General features: G+C 35.7%; 1 protein-coding gene across 1 annotated transcript in view; it reads right to left on the bottom strand.

Moving 5' to 3' along the window:
• PTPN4 (protein tyrosine phosphatase non-receptor type 4) overlaps window positions 1-26,116 on the bottom strand; it is a 228,305-nt gene that overhangs the window by 71,651 nt on the left and 130,538 nt on the right. The window contains exons 10-12 of the mRNA XM_047083479.1: window positions 18,179-18,267; window positions 7,542-7,605; window positions 3,695-3,867 (exon numbers count right to left, since the gene is read on the bottom strand). Coding sequence (XP_046939435.1) covers window positions 3,695-3,867; window positions 7,542-7,605; window positions 18,179-18,267 — 326 coding nt within the window. The remainder of the gene's footprint in view (window positions 1-3,694; window positions 3,868-7,541; window positions 7,606-18,178; window positions 18,268-26,116) is intronic.

The raw sequence follows: 26,116 nt of genomic DNA, 5'->3' as shown, positions 1-26,116 counted from the left end.
ACATTAATTTACCACCGAAGAGGACTCAAATGAGACACTATTACTCAAAAGGCTGGATTAACAACTTGAATTTCATAATAAAAACATAAAGATAAAACTGAAATATGGGGGGGCCTGGCTGTATCAGTCAAAAAGGCATGTGACTTTTGATCTCAGGGTCATGAGTTCGAGCCCCACATGGGGTGTAGGGATTACTTAAATAAATAAAACTTTTTAAAAAATTGAAATACGATGGAGCAATTAAAGGTTTATATTTTATATTATCCATAATATGGTTCATTAGGAGTTTAGTATTATTACTAGAACAACATGAATATACCATAATCTAAGAATACCAAATTCTGACAGCAGGATATTTATCTTTAAACAATGAGAAAATGCTGATTGGTAAGAGAATACAGGCTCATTATAGGTAATTTCAGCAATACAGAAAAGCATAACAAAAAGACTTTTTAAAAAAACTTAGCCAGTCTTATCCCTAAGAAATAATCTCCATTATGAGTGGTAAAAATCATTCTAAAACTCTCTATATACGTAGAAAATGCTATAAAAATGGACATAATTCTATTAACTGTGTGATTATGCGATATACGCCAGTTTTCATGAAAACAGTATTAAACTAATTTCCCTCGAACGGAAAGAAGAAAAAGACTGCCACTCATAAATACATGTATATACATGGTAAGAAAGACAGACCAGGACAAGTTTAAGGAGTTGGTGTTGTTACCATTTAATTTTTGCTAACATGGTTTCTTGTACTTCGACTACTCTCTTGTTTTCTTAGTTCTATTGTTATTTTCACTTTATCAAAGTTTATAGCATTTTAATTCTGCTCTACAGTCATAATTCTGACAGTTGTCAAGGATTAGGTCTATATTTAAAGGACTTAAGCTTCATTCTTAGTTCTTTTACCAAGATTCTTCTTGAGTCATGTTGACTTATCTCTTGTGGGTTAATTTTATTATTAAAACATTTTTAGAGGGCACCTGGCTGGCTTAGTCAGAGGAGCTTGTGACTCTTGATATCAGGGCTGTGAGTTACAGCCCCACATTGGGGGTAGAGATCACCCAAAAATAAAATCTTTTTAAAAAGCATTATTTAAAAAAAATTTTTTTTTAACATTTATTTATTTTTTGAGAGACAGAGAGAGACAGAGCATGAGCAGGGGAGGGGCAGAGAGAGGGGAGGAGTCACAGAATCCAAAGCAGGCTCCAGGCTCTGAGCTGTCAGCACAGAGCCCGATGCAGGGCTTGAACTCACAGAGCGCGAGATCATGACATGAGCCGAAGTCGGACGCTTAACCGACTGAGCCACCCAGGAGCCCCTAAAAAAGCATTATTTTTTAGATGGACTCACAGATGTTATATTCCCTGAGGTTTTGTATATTTGATAATGTTTATTGACTTTAGATTTGAATGGCAAACTGGTAAGTTTAAGATTTTTCAGTCACTTTTTTTTCCTTGAAGACTTGGTAGACAAAGGGTGACTCCCAGCTACACATAAGCCTGAATAAAGTTTTATTTGGCATTAACAATGTTTAAAAGTTTTTTGTTTTCTATTTCTTTTAGAGACAGAGAGAGAAAGCATGTGTAAGTCAGGTGGGGAAGAAAGTCAGAGGGTGAGAGAGAGAGAAAAAGAATCTTAAGCAGGTTCCACACTCAGCACGGAGCCCGATCCCAGGCTCTATCCCACGACCCCCCGGGATCATGACCTGAGCCAAAATCAAGAGTCAAATGCTTAACCGACTGAGCTACCCAGGTGCCCTGTTTAAGAGTTTTTAATCCAAACTGATAAACCTCTAGCAAAGACAGATCAAGGAAAAAGAAGAGAGAAGGTACAAGTTACCAAAATCAAGAATGAAAGAAATGATATTATTACAGATTCTAGAGATATTAAAAAGCATACTATAAACTTTATGCCAAAAAATTCAACAACTTAGAGAAAACAGATAAATTCCTTGAAAAACATGAACTACCAAAGCTTACTGAGAAGAAAGAGAAAACCTGAACTGCTTTACATCTATTAAAGAATTTGAGGGGTGCCTGAATAGCTCAGTTGGTTAAGTGTTCGACTTCAGCTCAGGTCACGATCTCGCGGTCCGTGAGTTCGAGCCCCGCGTCGGGCTCTGGGCTGATGGCTCAGAGCCTGGAGCCTGCTTCCGATTCTGTGTCTCCCTCCCTCTCTGCCCCTCCCCCGTTCATGCTCTGTCTCTCTCTGTCTCAAAAAATAAATAAAACGTTAAAAAAAAATTAAAAAAAAAAAAAGAATCTGCTGTACCTTTTTTTGTAGCTAAAAATTTCCTAATTCTGTTTAAGTGTTGCTACTGAATTTGGGGGTTACTCTGGGGGTGGGGGAGCATATATTTTTAATAGTATATCCTGTACTAAGCTTTATGCTGTTATTTTTCTGAGATTACAAACTGGCATTTATAAATTCTGAGATTTACAATACAAATCTTTTTTGGACCACATCTAAATATTTTCTGTATGAATATATAACATGAATTAATCTAACACGTAATGATGAAAGATTTTATTTACTGAAGATGGAAAATATTATTTTATGAAGCAGAAACAAAAATGGATAACGCTTGTTTTAGCAGAGATTACGAATGACTTTTTCTATCTGATTCTTACCAGGCTGCACTTAAAAACTAGCTTTCCTGAGCCTTGTAAGAATTCCAGAGGCAAAATTCATCAGAATTTCTCCAAATTTAGAATTATCCCCCAAAGACTGTTTCTTTTAGGAAAAGATAAAATAGTAATAAGACAGTTTTAGAAAAAGAAATTTGGGGTTATTGTTCAATGACTAAATGTAATTTTTGCAGAACAGCTGTTTTGAACTCTTTATAATAAAGGGTTCAACAAACTCATACATAAAAAAGCAAAGTACAGGTATCCCCTGCTTTTTGTAAGCCTGTGTCACGCCACTATGCTTGTACAATATAAGGAAAACCCAGCACTCAGCATCTGTTCTGCAGCGAGCCACTGAAGAGGCAGCACACCCCACAAGCAGCAAGACTGCCCCCGACCCCTGCCCCAAGTTCCTTCCCAGGCAGTACACTCAGCATCTCAGCAGTAAGCCACCAACGCTCTGAACTGTGTGAGCATCTGTGCTTTATCTTGATTTATTTTGTGTATTCAATAGCAAGATGTGTCCTCAGATAAAAGAAAAGCCTGTGAGAGGTAATTTTGGGGGTCTGAGAATGCTAAAAAAGTTTACCATTATAGATTAATGGTAATGGCTTCTTCATGTATGCCATTTGGCTTATGAAAGGTTTTACAGGGACATTCTACTTTTGGATAGTGAGGGAAACCAATAAATTACATGTTCATGCAGAAGATACCTTTGCTTTTACAAATAAAGGTGTCTTAAAACAAAGAAAAGTTTTCTTGTAAATGTTTAACAAAGACATAATGGAAATTATAGATGTCTAGAATGTAAATAATTAAATATCATTGATTTACCTTTGAGAATAATGATCAAAATTATAGTCAATGGAAGAGGTTTCTCCCATATGGCACAAGAACCTTTAAACTTTTGGCTGATATAGACAAAGGGGCCACACGCCACAGAGATTCTGACTCGGTAGGGTGTACAAATAATAAACATTCTATGACTCAATAAAATACACGTTTATTTTACAGTGAGGAAAAATCCAATAATAAAGCATTAGTGCATAAGCAATACTTACCAGTACCGGAATTTTGAACCTAATGTAAAATAATGTGCAAAAAAGTTCTTTTGAGGTGGAAGCGGTCTGTCCAAACGGAAGAATGTGTGATGTTCTACACATGCTTTCCACAAATTTTTGCATGCTCTGTAATTCACCATATTAAATCCCAATAACGTTTCTCTAGATTCGTGCTGTAGTAAATGACAAAATGCAGAGAATACCAGGAAAACATCAGGATCTAATGCTCCATTTAGTTTACTTTTTACAGATAAACATTCTACCTTACAAACACTAATCCCTGTAGCACAGCCCCATTTTTGTTTATCCAATAAAAAGGCAGTAAAATAAATGGAAAGGTTTGCAAAATGTGGACCTCACCTCAGTAATATTACAACTCTTAGGAACTTTTATTTTACAATATAGCTACAAATAAGCTTAAAATTGGATATATATCTGTTTTTAAAGCTTACTAGCTATAATTCTATTTCAAAATATAATCCTGGAACATAAATTAAACTATAAGATACATACACCTTTTAAAACCATCTCAAAATTTGTATATCTGTGTAGACTGCAAGTACATAGGAATATTCAGCACTTATAAACACTATTATATAACTCAAATTTTAAAATAAGTAGCAACATAATAGAAGCATTTCCTTAATTTTTTCTCTAAAAGTTTGGCACAAATTACTTTTTAAATGGTTTTACTGAAGCAAACTACATCTAGTAAGTCACACATGTTCTAAGTGTATAGCTCTGGTATTCACACAATGAACGCAACCATTTAACTTCCAACCAGAACAAGAAATGGATTATTACTAGCAACTCTGAAGTATCTCCCCTTTCTACCAGATTATCTTTGCAAAGGTAATCACTCTTCTGCCTTTTATCACTACAGATTAGTTATGCCTGTTTTTGAACTAAATTATATACATGGAATCATACATATGTGTCTTAAGGTTTGAATTCTTTTTAGTATTCTGTTTCTATATCCATCCATATGGTTGTGAAACAGTAATTTTCATTCTGTGTAATATTCTATCATATGAATATGTCAGTTTATCCATTTGTTGTCGACAGATACTTTGTTTTTCCAGTTTCAGGATATTAAAATATTGCTATGTATATTCCTGTATGTGGTCTGATGCACATGTGTGTACATTTCTGCTGTTGGATAAGATATGCGTGTTCATCTTTAGTAGATAATGCCCAACAGTTTTCCAAAACAGTCAGATCAATATATACTCCCTCCCACCGGCCGTATATCCTCTAACTCACCAACCACTGGCTTATCAATCTCTTCTCTACACTATTCCTGTGGATGTGTAGAAGTATCACATTTTGGTTATAATTTGTACTCCCCTGATGATCACAGAGGTTCAACACCTTCTCACATTACTGGCCACGTGGCTGTCTTCATTTCTGAAGTATCTGTTCAAGTCAGTAGCATATCTTTGGACTGGGTTGGATATATAACCAAGGATGTGGGTACGTGTGTATTATAGATATACACTGTGCTATTTCACTCCCTTCATGCTATCTTTTGATGAATATAGTTCTTAATTTTAACACAGTCCAAGTTACTGATCTTTTCTTTTAAGGTTTTCTATGCCTTGTTAAAGAAATGTTTGCCTATCAAAAGGTATGATAGCATTTCCATAATTAAAATATAGTAAGATGCCCACATATAAATATTAAACTACTGGGGTGCCTGGGTGGCTTAGTCGGTTGAGCGGCTGACTTCGGCTCAGGTCATGATCTCGCGGTCTATGAGTTCGAGCCCCACGTCAGGCTCTGTGCTGACAGCTCGGAGCCTGGAGCCTGCTTCGGATTCTGTGTCTCCCTCTCTCTCTGTATTCTACCATTCACGCTCTATCTCTCTCTCTCTCTCAAAAATAAACATTAAAAAAAAGTAAATATTAAACTATTATTTTAGAAGATAATATGCTTAAAATACCACTTCTTGATCACCAAAAAATTTTTAACTGTGCTTAACAGTGGCTTTGTATGCACTAACAAGTAGTTTACATGCTGTACCATATGCCATGAATATTGATTAGGTCTCACACAGAGCATTACACAGCAATACTCTGCAGAAGCAACATCTAAGAATCATTTATGTTCTACCTTTTTTGACACTTTGCATACGTCAAAAAGTCTATGTGTGATTCTGGCTTTCTACCAATTGTACTTGGACAATCTGTAATAAATTATAACAAAATCCACATTTTGTAAACAATAGACATAAAATGTTGTATTAAGAGATAAGTAGTTTCTATAAAGTGTGGGTATTTAAAAAGATGTTCCTGAGAGAAAACATTAACAAAACGACATTCTACAGACTACGACCATATACAGTCTCAGATCAGTTGTTAGATGACTTTTGTTGATAATATCTGTGGCTAAACACACTCCTAAATGATATACTACCTCACAGAATGGTTTGAAGATTAAATGCTATGAAAATGATTGTGTGATTATCAGACACAGAGTAAGACCTCAATAAATGTTAAATACCACAACTACTATTAGTAGTAACAATAGTACTATTAATGGGAAAAAATTAGAAAGTTGACTTCTACATTGCCTTCTACCAATATAATGATTTAAAGTAAAGTATTTTAGAGAAGTAGAGGCTTCCAGGTAAGATTTGAAACATATACAAAAATGTTCATTAGCAGCATTAGTTGTAATAGTCACAACCTGGAAATGCCAAAAGTATCCACTAACATAAGAATAAATAATTTATGGTATATTCAATCAATGGAACACCATGTAGCAACAGAACAAAGTACTGCTATGTGCAACAATATGGATGAATCTCATAATGTTAAGGTTAGAAGGTACACAACAGGAGAACATTATGTATGATTCATTTTTTGAAGTTCAAAAATAGGCAAACTAATCCATGGTGATCAGTATTTACCTTTCAGAAAGTTTAATGACAGCAAATGAGCATCAGATCCATCAGCAATAAAACCAAGGTGACAGTAACATTCTACATATTAACATGATATATTACTACATACTTACCAAACACTATACTTAATATTTATACACTTTTCTGTGTGTTTCAATAAAACTCTATAGAAAAAAACTTTCATATTTTGTGAGGATAAAAGGGAAATCATAGTTGCTGATAAAATACAGTTGATTCAAATATTTTTAAGATTTCAAATACATTTTACACACACATACAACTCCCTTGAAATCTGCATTAATTTGTTACAATTTGTAAGAAATAATTTAAGTCAAAGGATAAAATTAGTTTAATTTGGTTAAATAGAGAAAATCATTTGCAAGATGAAATTCTTTCCCATGACAACTCAATGTGTTGTATTTAATATACAAAAGGACACCACCATTCACACAAAGGGAGGAAATGTACTATACATTCATGAACTAGAAACAAAACTAAACACTCAGTTTCCCTAAAATGAAATAAGCATATATACGAAAGAAAGTGTTGTAGATCAGTTTAAAGAAAAAAAAAAAGAAAAAGAAGAAGAACATATAAAATGCTCAGTTACCACCTTCATGACTAGACCCTGGCAACTGACAATGAACATCACAATTGAAATCAGTTTCAAAGTTCAAAAGAGAGCAGAATGGTTATTTAGAAGAACTTTTTAAATCAGAACCACAGTAACACTGGGGAAATAAACACTGTCATAAAATGTGAATTAACTAAATCGGTGGGCAGTTATCAACCTCACACTGAGAGTCTGGCCACGAATGACTTCATTTCTGAAGACTTCAGTTATATAAATACTATTTGTTTATATAAATGTTATTTATATTTATACAAATAGTTTTATAAATATATTCATTTATATTAATAATGATTAAGATCATCACTCACCAATTCTTTTCTAAGTTGAATAAAAAACTGTTTGCACTTAAAAGAAATTTTTACAATCTTCAACCTGGATAAAAAGAATGAATTGGAGTGTTTATAATACTGAATGAAGATAAAAACAGTAACTTAAGAAAATAATTCAAAAAATAATCTTTTAGCTGTATATATAGTAACCTCTGAACATTTAATCATATATACACACATTACATAAATAATCTAAAGATTCTGGTGCTTCATGAAAAATAATTAGAATCTATATACTCAATTGAATATCAGAACATTTGCTGTGACCTATACATTTTCTAATTTTCAGCTCTAGAGAAATACATAAAAACACATATCACAAATTAAAATTTCAAGATATACCAACAACATAGTTATTTACTTTTTAAAACTACAAGTAGTTTTCTGGTTCTGTAAGGAACTCAGAAATCACCACTCCAATGTATTAAGTACAAAGCTCAACAGACTGAAAAACCAACAACTCTTCTTGGCTCCATAAGAGACAGGAGGGCACAGGGCAAACTGCTACCCTCAAGGCCTGAGACCAACAAGTGCATGCAGAGAGCTGCAGCTTACCAGAGCAGAGACTCACGAGCAGAAACTGCCAGACGAACCAGTGCCAAGGCAGTAAAACCTGAACCGTAATTTAAGAATTGTTGGAGGCTCCGTGTAGCCAACTTCCAGAGTTAAAAACTCCAGAGGCACCCAGTCATACAGGGGGCTCCTGCAATATTGTTAAGATTTACCTCTAGCAGTTCCATCAGGTTCGCATGGTAAATGTCAGAGAAAAATACCCTTGGGTTTCCAGCAAGAGAAGGGGAAAAGGAACCATCTTGAAATACACCAGAGCACTCTGTTCTTAATAAGGTCCTTCAGGAGTAACTAGTTAGACAAATCCTAACCTGCTGGGGTACTACTACCAAAGCTTAACTAGCCTGGGGAAGCCAAACCAACTCCAGCTCACTCTAACCATTCTATCCCACCTAGCAGGGAGAAAAACGAGAAACACTTGTGAGGCTCACAGTCTAGAGGCACAGGCTCACTAAAACACTGAGGGCTATTCATAGGATACAGTACACTTGCCTTTCCCCAACACCTGACAACATTACTAAGAGCCTATTTACAGCAGTTCCTTTAACTAAAATACCATATCTGGTTATCAAGAAAAAGTTACAAGGCATACCAAAAGGCAAAAACACGATGTGAAGAAACAACAGAACCGGACATGGAAGAGAAGCTGGAATGATCAGACTGGGAATTTAAAACATCTACAATTAATATGCTAAGGACTCTAAAGAATAAAGTAAAAAGCATATAAGAACAAATGGGCAATGTAAGTACAGAGATGGAAATCATAAGAAAGAACTTCAAGAAAATGCTATGGGTAAAAAACACTGTAACAGAAACAATACATTTCATGACCTTATTAGTACACTTGACAAAGCTGAGGAAATAATCTCTAAGATAGAGGATATATCAGTAAAATCCCCCAAACCCAAAAAGCAAAGAGAAAAGGATGTAAAAAGAACAGACTATCTAAGAACTGTGGGACAACTACAAAAGATGCAATATACAGTAACATATGGTGATGAACATACCAGAAGGAGAACAAAGTAACAGAAGAAATGTCTGAAACCAAAATAACTAAGGAATTTCCCTAAATTAACACCGAACATCAAAGCACAGATCAAGAAAGCTCAAGAGAACACAAACAGGATATATGCCTAAAAAAACACACCTAGGCATATCACTTTTAAGTTACAGAAAATCAAAGATAAAGAAAAAATCTTGACAGAAGCCAAAGGAAAAAACACCTTACCTATAGACGAACAAAGGTAAGAAGAATTACATCCAACTTCTCCAAAACCATAAAGAAGAGCGCATTGAGAGAAAAAAACCACCAACCCCTTATTTTGTATTCTTGAAATTACCCTTTAACAAATGAATGAGAAATAAAGACATTCTCAAATAAAAGTAGGGGGACTTTATTGCCACGGACCTGCCTTGCAAGAAATGTTAAAAGAAAAAATTAATATAGGCCCAAAACTTGGATCTATATAAAGAAAGGTAAAACTGAAGAAGGAGTAAGTGACATTACAATAAAAACTTGATTTTTCATATTCTTAACTGATCTAACATATAACATTTTCTTCAAAATAAGAAAAGCAACAATGTATTCAATTAGGTATGCTTATGTACCTATCATATATGTATAATTATATATATATAAAGTTATATACTTCTGTAGGCTTATAAATAAGTGAAAGGATTGACAGCAATGATACAAGGGACAGGAGGAAGAAATTAGTATTATTTCATTATAAGGTACTCACACTACCTGTGACGTGGCATATTATCATTTGAAAGTAGACTTGGACTAATGTAAATAGAACTGCAAACTCTAGAGCAACCACTTAAAACAAGTAAAAAAAGATGTAAAACTGATACGCTAAGGAGAGAAAATGAGATCATATAAAATGCTCAATTAAAATAACAAATGGCAGAAAAAGAGGGAAACACAAAAATGGAAACAAAGAACAAGGGCAACAAACAAAAAAAGTAATGAATATGGCAGATACTAATACAAACATCAAAAATCCTTTAAAAATGGCAAAAGGCTAAATGCAACAATTAAAAGATACATTGTCAGAGTGGATCAAAAAACAAGATACAACAGTATGTTGTTTAAATATAAAGACATATATAGGTTAAATGTAAACAGATGGATAAAAATATACCATGCTGGGGCACCTGGGTGGCTCAGTCAGTAAGCGTCCGACTTCAGCTCAGGTCATGGTCTCATGGTTCATGGGTTTGAGCCCCGCATCGGGCTCTGTGCTGACAGCTCAGAGCCTGAAGCCTGCTTCAGATTGTGTCGCCCTCTCTCTCTGCTCCTCCCCCACTCACACTCTGTCTCTCTCTCAAAAATAAATAAACATTAAAAAAAATTGAATACATATATATGTGTGTGTGTGTGTGTGTGTGTGTGTGTATATATATATATATATATATATATATATATATACACACACACACACCATGCTAAGACTAATCAAGAGAAGCAGGAGTAGTAGGGTTGTAATGGCCATCATGGGGACTATAGTTAATAACACTGTATTGTATATTTAAAAGTTGCTAAGACATCTTAAAAGTTCTCATCACAAGAAAAAAGAATTGTAATTACGTGTAGTGACAAACATTGATGAGATTTACAGTAGTGACCATTTTGCAATATATACAAATACTGAATCATTTTTGTACACCTGAAACTAACATAATGTTATATGTCAATTATATCTTAAATTTTTTTTTATTATTTATTTTTGAGAGAGAGAGATGGACAGAGCTCGAGCAGGGGAGGGTCAGAGAGAAAGGGAGGAACAGAATCCAAAGAAGGCTCCAGACTGCGAGCTGTCAGCACAGAGCCCTACGTGAGGTTTGAACCATGAACCATTGAGATCATAACCTAAGCTGAAGTCGGACACTTAACAGACTGAGCCACCCAGGCACCATCAACTGCATCTTAAAAAAGAAAGAATCAAAAATAAAAAAAATTAAAAAAGAGTAGTTCTAATAATTTCAAAAAGAACAGACATTAAAGCAAATAAAGTTATCAGGGATAAAGGGCATTCCACAATGATAAAGGGGTAAATTCTCCAAGAAGACATTATGAAATCTTAATGTGTATGCACCTTAAAACAGAGCATTAAACTACAAGAGGCAAAAATTGATAGAATTACAAAGAAATACACATGAATAACTAACATAGTTGGAGACTTCAACACTCCTCTATCTGAAATGGAAAAATTCAGCACATAGAAGATCATTAAAGACATAAGTGAATTCAACAATATCATCAATTTAATGGATATAATTGACCTTTACAGATTACTTCTTATAACATGAAAAAATATTCTTTTCAAGCTCATTTGGAACATTCACTAAAATAGACCATATTCTCAGCCATAAAACACACCTTCACAAATTTCAAAGGATAGAAATCATATAATATCTACTCTCAAAGCACAATGAATTAATCTAGAAATCAGTAATTACTGATTTCTACTGGAACATCCAGTAGAAAAAAGAACTACTGGAAAATCCTAAAATGCCTGGAGAGTAAATAACACACCTATAAATACAACATGAATCAAACAAGAAATCAAGAGAAATGAAAAATTATTTAACCTAAATGAAAATGAAAACACAACCCATCCAAATACATGACACACAGCAAAAGCAGTACTTAGAAGGAACTTTATGACACTGAACGCATATATGAGAAGACAGACCAAAAATCAATAATCTAAGTTTCTACTTTACAAAAAGAAGAGCAATTTAAATCTAAAGTAAGAAAAACAGTAGAGCAGAAATCAGTGAAAAAGAAAACAGCAGACCAACAGAGAACATCAATGAAACCAAAAGCTAGTTCTTTGAAAATTTAATAAAATCAATAAGCCTCTACTTATTGAGCCAGACTAAGAGAAAAAGAGAAAGTACACAAATTACTAATATTCAGAAATAAGAGTAGACATCACTACAATTAAAAGCATAGTAAACAGTGACTGAAAATCAAGTTTTATTTATATTAATATGAAATAAAGGTTTTTGAATTACAGCAACAACTTAAAAAAAAAACATAGTAAAAGAATACTATGAAGAAGTCTATGCCCGTAAGTTTGATAATCTCAATAAAATGAGCCAATTCTTTGAAAGACACGATCCGTCAAAACTCACAAAAGAAGAAATACACAATCTGAATAGGCCTATATTTGTTAAAGAAATTTAATTAACAAACTTATTAAAAAAAGAGGACCGGAATAGACATTTTTCCAAAGTAAACCTACTGAAAATGGCCTACAGACACATGAAAAGATGCTCAACATCACTAATCCTCAGGGAAATGCAAATCAAAACCACAATATCCCTTTCCACCTGTTAGAATGGCCAAAACCAAAAAGACAAGAAAAAATATTGGTGAGAATGTGGAGAAAAGGGAGCTCTTGTGCACTGCTGGTGGGAATGCAAGCTGGTGCAGCCACTGTGGAAAACAGTAGGGAAGTTCCTGAAAAATTTAAAAATAGAAATACCATATGACCCAATAATTCCACGATTGGGTATGTACCCAAATAGAAAGGAAATACTAATTCAAAAAGATATATGCAACCCTGACCCCGGATTGCTATTGTATTTGTTGCATTATTTTCATGAAATCCACCCATATCCCCCAACTCCCAGTGCTAAGCTTCTGCTGCTACTCTTCAGGAAGGCACATAGTCTCCTGGTATGCGTACAGTAATCCTCAGAGGACAGTGGTACCAGTCATCCCATTCTTTCAATAAGCATACCCAGCTGTAAAACTCCCCTAATTACCAACACATTGCTCTAATGCCCGGAGGCATGAATCCTTCAGAAGCTAAACCAATCAAATTATGGTTTCTTCAAAGGAACATTCTGTGAGGTAAGTGTGTGAGGCTATATCCTCTAGTTTCCTTGTTTTTGTCTCCCCTGTTGGCTTTCAGTTTCCCTAGAGACTCCTTCTTAAATAGTCTGAGTCTGGCAGTTATTTAAATTGTAATCCCCTGTTATTATACAGGAGCCCTTTGATGTGGTATTAAAGTGAGGGTTGGGGAGGAATTGTTCTTAAACCCATGATTAGGTCTCCGTGGTTTGGTGGTCTGTGCTACTTGGCCCTGACCTCCAGTGCTTTTCAGCTCACCCTCTCCTTAAGTGAGACAAGAGGTATAGTGGGGGCTAAAAAAAGGTATTTCCTTCCCCCACTTCGGTTATGCTTTGGTAAAGTCCATGTTGGTTAAGTACTGCTAAGATAGATTTCCTTGAGGGCAGACCTTTGTTAAGGAGAAAAGAAAGCTCTGAGCATGTTTCAAAATGGTTACTTCTCTGCTCACCCCACCATGCCCTCCAAACAGGAGTGGATTTTTCTCCACTCTTCAGCCTGGGAACCTGGTGGAATGCCTAGTGATAGTAAAACTCATGACAGTGTGGGCATCTTTGTAAGGCTGGGGTTCAGGAGTTTTCATCTCTCAAGCCAGTTTTTGCTCAGTCTCCAACAATTAGTCAAATAGCTTTAAATTAGTCCTCCCAGTGGTAGTATGTACTGCCATAAGTACTGAGGATCAGAATACTTATGTTCCATGATGATTCAGATATAGTAGCTTTAACAACTTTAAATCCCATCTATTCAGTTTAATTCTTTTTTTTTGAATTTTTTTGAATTTTTTTTAATTTTTGAGACAGAGAGAGACAGAACATGAGCAGGGGAGGGGCACAGAGAGGGGAGACACAGAATCTGAAGCAGGATCCAGGCTCCAAGCTGTCAGCACAGAGCCCGAAGCGGGGCTCGAACTCACAGACTGTGAGATATCATGACCTGAGCCGAAGTTGGATGCTCAACCAACTGAGCCACCCAGGTGCCCCTATTCAGTTTAATTCTTGAAAATAAAATTTAAAATGAACTGTATATACTTTCCAATCAATATCTTAAACATTCACATCTTTTTGTGTGTGCATGACCTAACTTGTACTTTGATAAAGACTTCGAAATGTGGGGTGCCTGGGTGGCTCCATTGGTTAAGCATCTGACTCTTGATTTCATCTCTGGTAATGATCTCATGGTTTGTAGGATAGAGCCTTGTGTCAGGCTCTGTGCTGACAGCACACAGAGCCTGCTTGGGATTCTCTCTCCCTCTCTCTCTGCCCCTCCCCACCTCAGAATACATAAACATTAAAAAAACATAAAGAAAGAAAAGGGGCACCTGGGTGGCTCAGTCGGTTAAGTGTCCGACTTTGGCTCAAGTCACAGTCTCATGGTTTCTGAGTTCATGAGTCGTCTATGCTGACAGCTCAGAGCCTGGTGCCTGCTTCAGATTCTTGTCTCCCTCTCTCTCTGCCCCTCCCCTGTTCATGCTCTGTCCCTCTCTCTCTCAAAAATAAAGATTAAAATTTTTTTTTAAAAAAAAGAAAGAAAAAAAGACTTGGAAATGTGAGTTATATTTCTCAATATTAAACTGTTTCTAAACATATTTACCAATAAAATAATATGCCAACTCCTTAGCAGAATATGTAGGATCCTTCACAATTGGAATCTAATTTCTCTTGTAAGCAATATCTTCCTAAATTTTTGTTCCCTTATTTCTGTCTTCAATGAAGACAACTGAAAGAGAAACCAAACCAAATAGCTCTTCATTTCCTCAACTTGTCATACCCTTCCTATTCGGCCTCTGCTACTGTTTGCTACCGCTACCTGAATTCCTTAAATTCACACCTACCTCTTCCACACTTCCTCCTTCACTGAGGAAATTTCTATTCATCCTTTAAAATCCATCCCACATATCATGGAGCCATTAAAAATTTCCCTAGAGCAACTGTATCCTTTGTGTTTCCAAAACAATTTGCCAAAAACTCTTCTAGAATTCTTATAATAAAAAAGGTATATACAATATAGGGTTTTGAAACTACAGAAAATTTAGATTATCACTGTATTATTTTATCCCATATTATCTGAAAAGAATTTTTCAAATTTTGACATTTATATAAAATATAAAATTCATATAAAAATGTAAAATATAAAAATACAAAGTAAAATATTTTTAAAATTGTCTTTAGTAAAATCAGAAATGTATTACAATCAAAGATGCACATTTCAAAAGAAGAGAGGTTAGAGAGGGAGGGAGCCAAAACATAAGAGCCTCTTAAAAACTGAGAACACACAGGATTGATGGGGGGGTGGGAGGGAGGGGAGGGGGGGTGATGGGTGTTGAGGAGGGCACCTGTTGGAATGAGCACTGGGTGATACTTGTATGGAAACCAATTTAACAATAAATTTCATATTTAAAAAAAAGATGCACATTTACCATTTCACTGTTATGAAAACTGACAGTGAGGCTTTTAATTACATATTTTCTTATTGTTATTAATTGTATAATTCATTCTTGTGTGTCCACTAATAGGCAGGTGCCATGTCTTTATATCCTCCTCTGAACATATCATGGTTTGAATGATATATAGCGAATGATACATAGCAAACATATAAAAGATTTGATATGAAACACTAAAGGATACTTAATTTTCTTTAATGGACTTTGTAGAAGTGTAATTGACATATATAATGAAATATACCAACTTCAATGAACAATTCAGAGAGTTCTGACAAATGTAGTCAGTTATGTAACTACCACCCACCAAAATCATCACATAATATTTCCATCGCCTCAAAACATTCCCTTGTGTCCCTCTGCAGTCAACTGCTTCCTTCTATTTTCAGTTCCTGGCAACCACTGGTCTACTGTCTCTATAATTTGTGTTTTCTAGAATTTCATATAAATAGAAACAAAGAATATGTTTGTGTTTGGCTTCTTATACTTGGCATAAAGTTTTGAGGCCAAGGCATCCATATGGTTTAGTGTTGTCAATAGCTCATTTCTTTTTATTGCTGAACAGTATTTATTGATTGTGGAAATAAATCCTCTGTCACCAACTGATGGACATCTGCAATTCTGTTTTGTGGTGTTATAAATAATGTAGCTAGGAACATTAGTGTAAAACTCTTCATATGAACTCAGGTTTTCATTTCTCTTGGGTAAATTTCCAGGAACAGAAATGCTGGATTATATGGTAAATCTATGTTTAACTTTAAAGAAACTGCCAAACTGTTTCCAAAGTTGGTGTACTAGTTTGCACTCTCACCAGGAACGTATGAGATTTAAGGAGTTTTGCTTCTTGCCCTCATTTGGTATTGTCACTTTTTTTTTTTAAGTGGAGCTATTCTGTGTGTGAGCAGTAGTTCACTGTGGTTTAATTTGCATTTCACTGATGATTGAACATCTTGTCAAGTGCTCATGTACCATCTGTGTATCTCCTTTGGTGGAAGCGTGTAATCAAATATTTTGCCTCTTCTTTTTAATCAGATTGTCTTCTTACTACTGAGTTATTAAAGTTCTTTATATATTCTTGATAGGTCCTTTATCAAATATATATTTTACAAAAGACTGTGTCTTGTTCTGTCATCTTTAGAGTCTCTCTTGAAGAGCGAAGTCTTTAATTTTCATGATGTTCATCAATTTTTATATTTTATGCTTCGTATGGTTTTGTGACCCATCTAGGAAATTTATTGTTATTATTTAAACAAAGTTGTGGCAATTTTCTAAAGTAACTGCTTCTGTTACTTATCATATTTCTATTAAAGTGTTATTAAAGTGACTAGTTACAAAAACCTATTAAATAAAAATCACAGATAGTTAAAAATCAGGACCAAATCTTTTTTTTTTTTTTTTTAAATATTTTTTTTTTCAACGTTTATTTATTTTTTGGGACAGAGAGAGACAGATTATGAACGGGGGAGGGGCAGAGAGAGAAGGAGACACAGAATTGGAAACAGGCTCCAGGCTCTGAGCCATCAGCCCAGAGCCCGACGCGGGGCTCGAACTCCCGGACCGCGAGATCGTGACCTGGCTGAAGTCGGACGCTTAACCGACTGTGCCACCCATGCGCCCCTCAGGACCAAATCTTTTAAAAGATGTAAAGAGAAACAGAGTAATACAATGTATTTCTTATGTATTTGTTTCTTCTGCTAAAGACAATCATTACATTTATTTTAAAAAACTGCAGCTGCTCATATAATGCATAAGAGACATGGTCGAAGTGATTTTTATGATTTTCAACTTATCCCCTTAAAGGGAAGAGGCAGATCCTACTTCTTTTTCCTCGTTCTGGGATACAGAGGGTGAGTCATCCTGGACAATGAGGACAAAATGCTAAGGACAACAGAGCAGTAAAACTGAAGAAACAGGAGTTTTAAACCCCATGGAGCCACCATACTTTCCTAGCACCAATTTAAACCACGTAATAGCAGATCATAGATGCAGCAACCACACCCATGCTCCAACCGATAAAATGGGACCTCACTTAATGCACTGAGAGGAAATATTGTAACGTGAAGCAATCATGGAGTGGGTGCCTGGCTGGCTCAGTCATTAGAACATGCAACTCTTGATTTCGGGTTTGTGAGTCTGAGTCCCACGCTGGGTGTAGAAATTACTTAAAAATAAAACTTCTAATGGGGGTCTGGGTGGCTCAGTTGGTTGAGAGTCCAACATGGGCTCAGGTCATAACCTTGCCATTCATGAGTTCGAGCCCTGCATCGGGCTCTGTGCTGACAGCTCAGAGCCTGGAGACTGCTTCAGATCCTGTGTGTCTCTCTCTCTCTGCCCCTCCCCCACTTATGCTCTTGTTTGTCTCTCTCTCAAAAAAAAAAAGATAAATAAAACATTAAAATTTTTTTTTGGAAAACTTAAAAAAAATGAAAAAATAATAAGGCAACCAGCATGGTGCAAGACACAGAGTAAACATGACAGTATTAGCTACTATACTATAGGACAAATTTAAGAGATTCTCCAAGAGAAAAATTCATGAAGCAGTATTCTTTATAAATATTGCCTTGGCTGGATTAAGCAAGTTTTAAAATAAACAATTTAATTATTTTGGTAGTCTCTAGTAGATTTCAAGTGGGATAAGATGCATGACAACATTAATATACTTCAACAACCACTTTCTTTAATATGAATTATTATATTTGGTAATATAATGGTAAAAGCAAAAATATTGATGGAAGTTCTTACCATGGAAAGGTATTCATTCGTACCCTGTTCTTATAAATCAGAATTCCTCCTGACATCACTCCAATCATAATTTCATTGTTACTTTGATCCTTCAAAAAAAGAAAATGACAAATCTAAAATATTGGACTTTTCTTGTTAAATATATATTTTAAAAATAGGATAAGGATTTTTTTAACACAATGTAACATATTTGAAGGCAGCACATAATTGCATAATATTTACAAACCCACACAGTAATTTTTACCTCACGAAGATAAAGAACATACTTCAATCAAACTTAAATGTTAGAATATTAAAATTCATTATCTACAGTAAAAATGATCTCAGGATTCCCCCCAGTGTATAACTGGAATTGACTCTCTGAGACAGGGAATCAAAGGCCTTCTCACCCTGTAGAACGATGAAGTAGGATCTATTCTTTCATTTCTAAATTATTCTAACCTAATTGCTGTGTAAATACAGTGTCAGAATTGCAAAATTAAAGAAAATATGGAAGAATTCAGAGTTTAGTGAAGTGTAACCTATAAAAAAACAAGATTTCCAATATAATGATAAATCCTATAACTAATGTAATACAACAAAAAAATCATGGCAGTAGAGTAGGGAACAACTGTTGGAGAATTTGAATGACTATGGAGAAGAAAATTTGAACTGTGCTTTGAGGAAAGGAAGGGTTTTCATGATAACTCATCCAACTTGAATAGCTAATCTGTACTATTGAGAAAATGTTGAATTAATTTCTCAGATGCGAATCAACCTTGAAATAGTGTTGCTAGTTGACTTGAAACATCCTATAGGCAAGCTAATGCTTTTAGCATTTAGCAACAATGCTTTACCCCCTACCATTCATATACTCAGAAGACAGAACTAATTAATGAAATTATAATCAAGATTTTATAACTGTGCCCCTAGAAAAAAAATCCTTTAAAATGTAGTTTCAATAACTTCTAATTAAATAAAAAAACTTACTAACTTCTGTGACAGGAAAATAAATACCAATGGCCAAAGTAACACAACACTGAGTACTGTATGACCAACTTATTTAGCAATAACCAGCATTATTGTACACTGTTAGGATTCTTAAATAATTTTTTAAAAAATATCAATTAGAAGTTTGGGCCAAGATGGCAGACGCAATATATGTTCCTATTGCTCCTTCTGCTCCCACTCTCATACCACAGAAGATACATAAAAACAATCCTCTTGAATGTACATTATCAACAGACCAGACATTTTGAGAAATTTGCAAAGACATAAAGAGGATAAAATCAGATTTTGGGAGAGAAAAAAATTATAGAAGACCACAGCTTGAATTAAACACAGAAGAGAAAGTTGTGTATGGAGGCAGAAAGAAGGTATAGTCAACAGATACAATTTCACAGACGGCAGATGAAGGAAATAAAGGGAGCCCTCAAATTACTGTCAGGATGATCAGGTAGAGAACAGCTAAGGTAATTAGCTCCTACCAACTCTAGAATCCTGCCCTGTCTGAACTGAATTATGGGACAAGGAAGTATGTGCAGCTTATCTAAAATACCAAGTGTGGATACTGGGGACAGAAATTAGAGCAATCCTCAGAATGGATGGAGAACCTCAAACTGAGAAAGGCAAACTATAGGCATGTGTTTCGCGGCAATATTTTCCTTCTCTCCTCCACCATCACCTAAAGCAGGCCATAACAAAGAGAACACCGACAAGCAAGTGGACTAAGAATCACAAATGCAAAAGGAAGTACACAACCAATGATCACCAAGCACTAGAGAAGAACCAATACATTAAAGAGATATACCAAACTCAACAAATAGATAAATCAATCAAGCTGCTATGTTGGCAGAAAAACATGTTTAAAAACAAAAAAGCAAAACATGTTCAGGCTCTCTAGGAACTCAAGTTCTTAAATTATAGCTATCTAGATATGAAATGGCAATTCCCAAGGTGATGCCAGAAGTGAGCAAGATAAAAAAAAAAGAAAAAAAAGAAGTGTTATGTCCTTAATGGACACAAATGCTACTAATTCCGATGTACAGGAAAATGCATGAAGACCACCTTATTTTAAAATATCTTTGTGTTTCTTTTTACCATTTACTACTACCTATATTATGCTATAAATTATGTTATTTAATCTATTTATTTTTTACTCTTCTTTAGTAGAACCCAAGTAGCAAAGCATAGGGGCTTTGTTTTTTCCACTATTGGGTTCTCAGGTGTGTAGAAAAGTGTCTTGTAGAGTTAACCCATGAACAACACAGGTTTGAACTGTGTGGGTCCACTTATATGCAGACTTTTTTTCAATATAGATTTGTAAAATTTTATAGATTTGCAACAATTTCAAAAAACTTGCAGACAAATCCTGTGGCCTAGAAATATAAAAATTTTTTTTTTGTTAGGTATGCCATGACTGCATAAAATAAATGTAGATCCTACTCTGTTTTATTGCTTATTACCATAAAATAACACAACTATATACACATATATATATATATATACACATATATATGCATTTTAAGTTTATTTATTTAAGAGAGAGAGAGAGAGAACAAACACATGTGGGGAAGGGGTCGGAGACAGAGAATCCCAAGCAGGCTCTGCACTGTCAGTGCAGAGCCCAACGTGAGGCTCAATCTCAAGATCATGACTTGAGCCAAAACCAAGTCAGATACTTAAGCAACTAAGCCACCCAGGTGCCCCAATACACACAAATATATTATAAAAAGTTAGGATGTATCAAAACTTCTGCACACTTACAGACCACACAAGGCATCATTCACAGTCAAGAGAAATGTAAACATTTGTATGAAATCATAACTGCATAACATTTCCTGTAGTACATACTGTATCACTGTAATAATTTCATAGTCACCTCCTGTTGCTGTCGCGGTAAGCTCAGGTGTTGCCAAGCATTGGCTTAAAATATGGTGTGACACTAACCATCTCTGCATGTGCGGTTTGGTCTCTCCAATAAACTGCATCTAGAGGCAAAAGTGATTTCTCACAGCTCTTGCTTATTTTTCAACGTGTTCTGTGTAATACCATAAACTTCCAGTAACATCATGGGACCCATAAAAAGTGCTACTTAGTGATGCTGGAAGTGTTCCCAAGAAGCAAAGAAAATCATGACATTGTAAGAAAAAAGCTGAATTGCTTAATAGACTGAGGTCTGCAATTGTGGCTGCCTGCTGTTTCAAGATAAACGAATCCAGCATGAGTACCATTGTAAAAAAGGAAAAGGAAATTCATGAAGCCATTGCTGCAACTATACTAGCATGCACAACAACCTGGTACTTGGTGCAAAATGTACCTTTTCATCTCATATTGAAAATGTAGCTTTTTTGTGGGTAATGGACCGCTATAAGAAAGGTATGTCTCTATCTATAAACTCTAATATGATGTGAGAAAAAGCAAAGTCATTCTATGACAACGTAAAGCAAAAAGAAGGTGTAGGATCTAAACCTGAAGGATTTAATGCCAGAAAAGGATGGTCTGATAATTTTAGAAATGACAAGAAAACAGGAAAAGCAGTCTCTGCTGAGGAGTCAGGAGACACGTTCCCAGGTGCCATTCAGAAAATCACTGAGGAGAAAGGGTATCTGCCTGAACATGTTTTCAATGCAGGTAAAAGGGCTGCATCCGGGGAAAGAAAATGCTATAAAGGACATTTATTAGTAAGGCAAAGAAGCAAGCCTGTGGATTTAAAGCAGGAAAGGCTAGGTCACCTCTGCTTTGCGCAAACACAGTTGAGTTTATGATCAAAACTGCTTATCCCAAACTGCTAAAGCTCCACCTCTGAAGGGAAAAAATGAACACCATCTGCCAGTCTTTTGGTTTTACAAGAAGGCCTGGACAATGACAACTCTTTTTCTGGATTGGTTCCATTAATGTTTTCTCCTTGAATTCCAGAAGTACTTTGCCTGTAAGGGACTACCTTTTGAAGTTCTTTTGATACTGGACAATGCCCCTGGCCATCCAGAACCCCATGAGTTCAACAGCAACAATGTCAAAATATTCTGCTTGCCCCCAAACACAGTATCTCTAATTCAGCCTCCAGATCAGGGGGGTCCTTAAGGTCCTTAAGGTCCTTAAAGGCTCAGTGCATACAGTCTCTATGGAAGGAGCCCTGATAAAGAAAACATCATGCAAGTTTGGAAGGATCTTGAGGATGTCATTGTTATTACAGAAAAGGCCATGAAAGCCATCAAGCTCATAACAATAAATTCCTGGGGGAGAAAACTGTGTCCAGATAACTTTACAGGACTTATGACAGAGCCAGTCAAGAAAATCATGAGACGGATTAAAGATGGAGGGTCAAAGGTTTCATGATACAGACCTATCAAGAAACTCAAGAGCACTGCACCACAGGATTAACAAGGTGACTTGATAGAGGTGAGTGCTCCCAAAATTAGTGCTAGATGATGAGGAAGAAGTGGAAGAAGCAGTGAAGCAAGAAATGGAAGAAGCAGTGCAGCAATGAACTGACACTGGACAACCTAGCAGAAGAGTTAGTTATTGAAGACTGCTTTTGACTTTTCTTTTGCAACACGGGCCCTTCCATGATAGGAGCACTGCAACTAAAGCAGACCGTGGAGGAACTGGTAACCGTACAGAAATTTTATTAGAGAAGTTAAAGAGCAAAAAAGCCTGGTAGAAATTAGAATGCATTTCCATAAAGTTACACCGAGTGTGCCTACCTCTCCTGCCCACTTCCACCTTCCCCACTTCTTACACCTCTGCTCACCTCTCAGATAGTTAGACCAACCCCATTTCTTCTTCCTCCACAGCCAACTCACTGTGAAGACGAGGATGAAGACCTTATGACAATCTACCACTCTACGAACTGCAAATAATCATCATGCTATTCGGCTTATAAACTTATCTGTTGTGAATGTGTGTGGGTATCTTTGTGCAGAAATCTGACCATATGGGAAAAACTGTATGAAACATTTCTGTGCCATTATCATCAGCAATGTCTAAGTATTCGCCTGGAGAACATCATGTGCAAGACTCATATGGAAGTGGATAGCCTATCCTTATACAGGAATGAGGTCTGTGATATTTAATATAAAATTAATAATGTGTTAGTTTGCTTAGTGTTTTATAATTCTGCTTTCAAAGAATTACATTACTGTGCAGTATGCCTCTTTGTCTCCTAAGTGGAGAAACTGTATAACTAGCTTACCATCACCGGTAAGTAGTTTTTAAAAAAATTAACAATGCTTCCGATATTGTATCAGGACTATGAGTGCAATATTGTAGGCCATAAATATTTTATAATGATTCATTCATTGGTACATAGCATTCATACCACTGCTTCTCCATTATCAATGTATGAATCGTTACTCCTGTAAATAAGTATGTATTTCTTTTTCACATTAACTTTTTGTTTTTGATGTCTAGTGTTAGTAATACATTTAATATCTACAGTGTTTTGTATACTAGAAGACAATATTGATGTAGGTACTGACAGACCATTCATCTTGTATATAGACGATGTACACTGATCAATACAGTAGAGTCCTGTAAATGTATTTTTTCTTCCCGATGATTTTCTTAGTAACATTTTCTTTTCTCTAGTTTACTTTATTGTAAGAATGTAGTATATAATACATATAACATAAAAAATACATGTTAATCAACTATGTTATCAGTAAGGCTTTGGGTCAACAGTGTCGATTAGTAAAGTTTTGGGGGAATCAGAAATTACATGAAGATTTTGGACTGTACTGGGGGGATAAAGGTTGGTGCCCCTAACCCCACTGTACAAGGGTCAACTGTACTCATTTGTTAAATGTTAAATGAATGGATCTCTATCACCAGTAGGAAGAGGTCTTAACTGTTTAGCTTGGCACTGTAGGCCTTTAAACAACCATCCCATCCCACTTTATCTCTCCCTTCTAACTAGAAAAAACTGTTTCTCATCAAGCCAGTTCTGTGACGTTTTGTGTACCCATAATTACATATTTCTTTAAGGCGGTTCTCACGCCTTCTTCGTGTTTCTCTAATGAATCAAACCAAAGTCTAGATCAAGTTCATATTTTTTTTAAGATTTTGTGCATTTTTAATTAAAAAAATTTTTTTTAATGTTTATTCATTTTTGAGACAGAGCGTGAGTGGGGGAGGGGCAGAGAGAGGGAGACACAGAATCCAAAGCAGGCTCCAGGCTCTGAGCTGTCAGCTGAGAGTCCAACTCGGGGCTTGAACCCAGGAACCAGGAGATCATGACCTGAGGTTAAGTCTGGTGCTTAACTGCCTAAGCCACCCAAGCACCCCTTGAGTCCATCTTCTCTGTGAAAATTCATTAGCCCACATGAACAAGTTTCTCACCCAGGGACAGAACTCCAGACCCCCCCTCTAACCAGATCCCAGCCCACCTGACATGCATGTCCAAAAGAGTAGTCACTAAACGCATGCAACTATTTAAATGGAAATTCATTAAACTGACATAAAATTAAAACTTCACTTCCTCAATCACACTAACCACTTTTTGAGTGACAGCACAGGTCTAGAACATTTCTTGCATTTCAGGGAGTTCTTCTGGAGACAACTGCCAAGACCAGAGCTGTCCAACAGAAATACAGTACAAGCCACATGTGTAATTTATGTAATTACACATAATGGGTGGCTTAGTCGGTTAAGCATCCAACTTTGGCTCAGGTCATGATCTCATGGCTCGTGAGTTCGAGTCCCCCGTCAGCGTCTGTGCTGACAGTCCTGAGCCTGGAGCCTGCTTCAGATTCTGTGTCTCCTTCTCTCTCTCCCTTGCTCATGCTCTTTCTCTCTCAAAAAATAAACATTAAAAAAAAATTATCCCAGTAAATAAATAAAAACAAAAGACTTAAGATAAGACTTAAGAATTAAGTGCAGCCTCCAGTGAATTAACGGATCCAGGCACTGAACATCAATGGCTACTAACATTAAAAACAGAAGTGAAAACCAGACATTATGTGCCTCCTGATAAAATCACACAAAAAAGGGATCAATCCTTACTCTGAACATGCCCCTTAATCAAGCTGCCAATCTGCAAGTAATATACAGAAAGCAGAACACGTTGAGTTACACCATTAATATGTGATCAGTCCAGTCCAGACCATGACAAATTAAAAGTGAAATGGCCCAGTTCTTTAACATGAAAATTTTAACAGAGATTAACAGAGATTTAAAGTGATCTAGTTAAAATAAACAAACAGCAAGGCCAAGTTGTAGTATCTATGAAGGCACACTTGGGTGATAAAACCATAAAAAAATACAATGTAGGAAGGGGCTATTATCGTGACAGGGCACAAAGAAGGTTTCTGGAATGGATGGCTAACATCTACTTCTTGACTTGGGGGCAGCTGCCGATGTTCCCTGAAATACAGTCCACAGTTGTGTATCTGTTTTGTAACAGGCTAAAAAATAACAATGTAAATGGTTGAGATTTAGGATGAATATGAATATTCTAATATTTTTGACCCATACGTCAACCTATCATTATTCCATGACCTGTAGTGGTCTTCCCTCCTTTCCTTTGGAGAATACTGTTCTAAACACAAACTGCACAGCTAAGACTACCTAATGTTCTAGCCTGTCTATTGTCACAGGTTAAGAGTAAAGTAACTCAATCCCACTAAAATTTTATATTATGGGTGGGGGAAACATTAATTTTAAGTGGTGTAGGGTAGCTATGAAAATAATTTTAATTATTTGTAATTATTAAAATATTTCAAACAAATATAGAAATACCAGGAAGTCAAGCAGCATCCCTCACCTTCTCTGCCTCATTCCCCAGGGATAGCCACTATTAATATTTTATGTTTATAAAAAATATAAATACATATTTTATATAACTACACAATTTCTTTAATCAACAAAAAATATATCTTATTCTGTAAATTATTTACTGCTGCATATTATTCCAAAGCATGGGTTTATCACAATTTCTTAACCAATTCTGTTCATTTATTT

The sequence above is a fragment of the Lynx rufus genome, unplaced genomic scaffold (assembly GCF_022079265.1).
Source record: "Lynx rufus isolate CCGP_SWC_20201006 ecotype Redwood Valley unplaced genomic scaffold, mLynRuf1.p SCAF_2, whole genome shotgun sequence".
Taxonomy (NCBI): Eukaryota; Metazoa; Chordata; class Mammalia; order Carnivora; family Felidae; genus Lynx; species Lynx rufus.
This window is presented reverse-complemented; position numbering and strand designations above follow the sequence as displayed.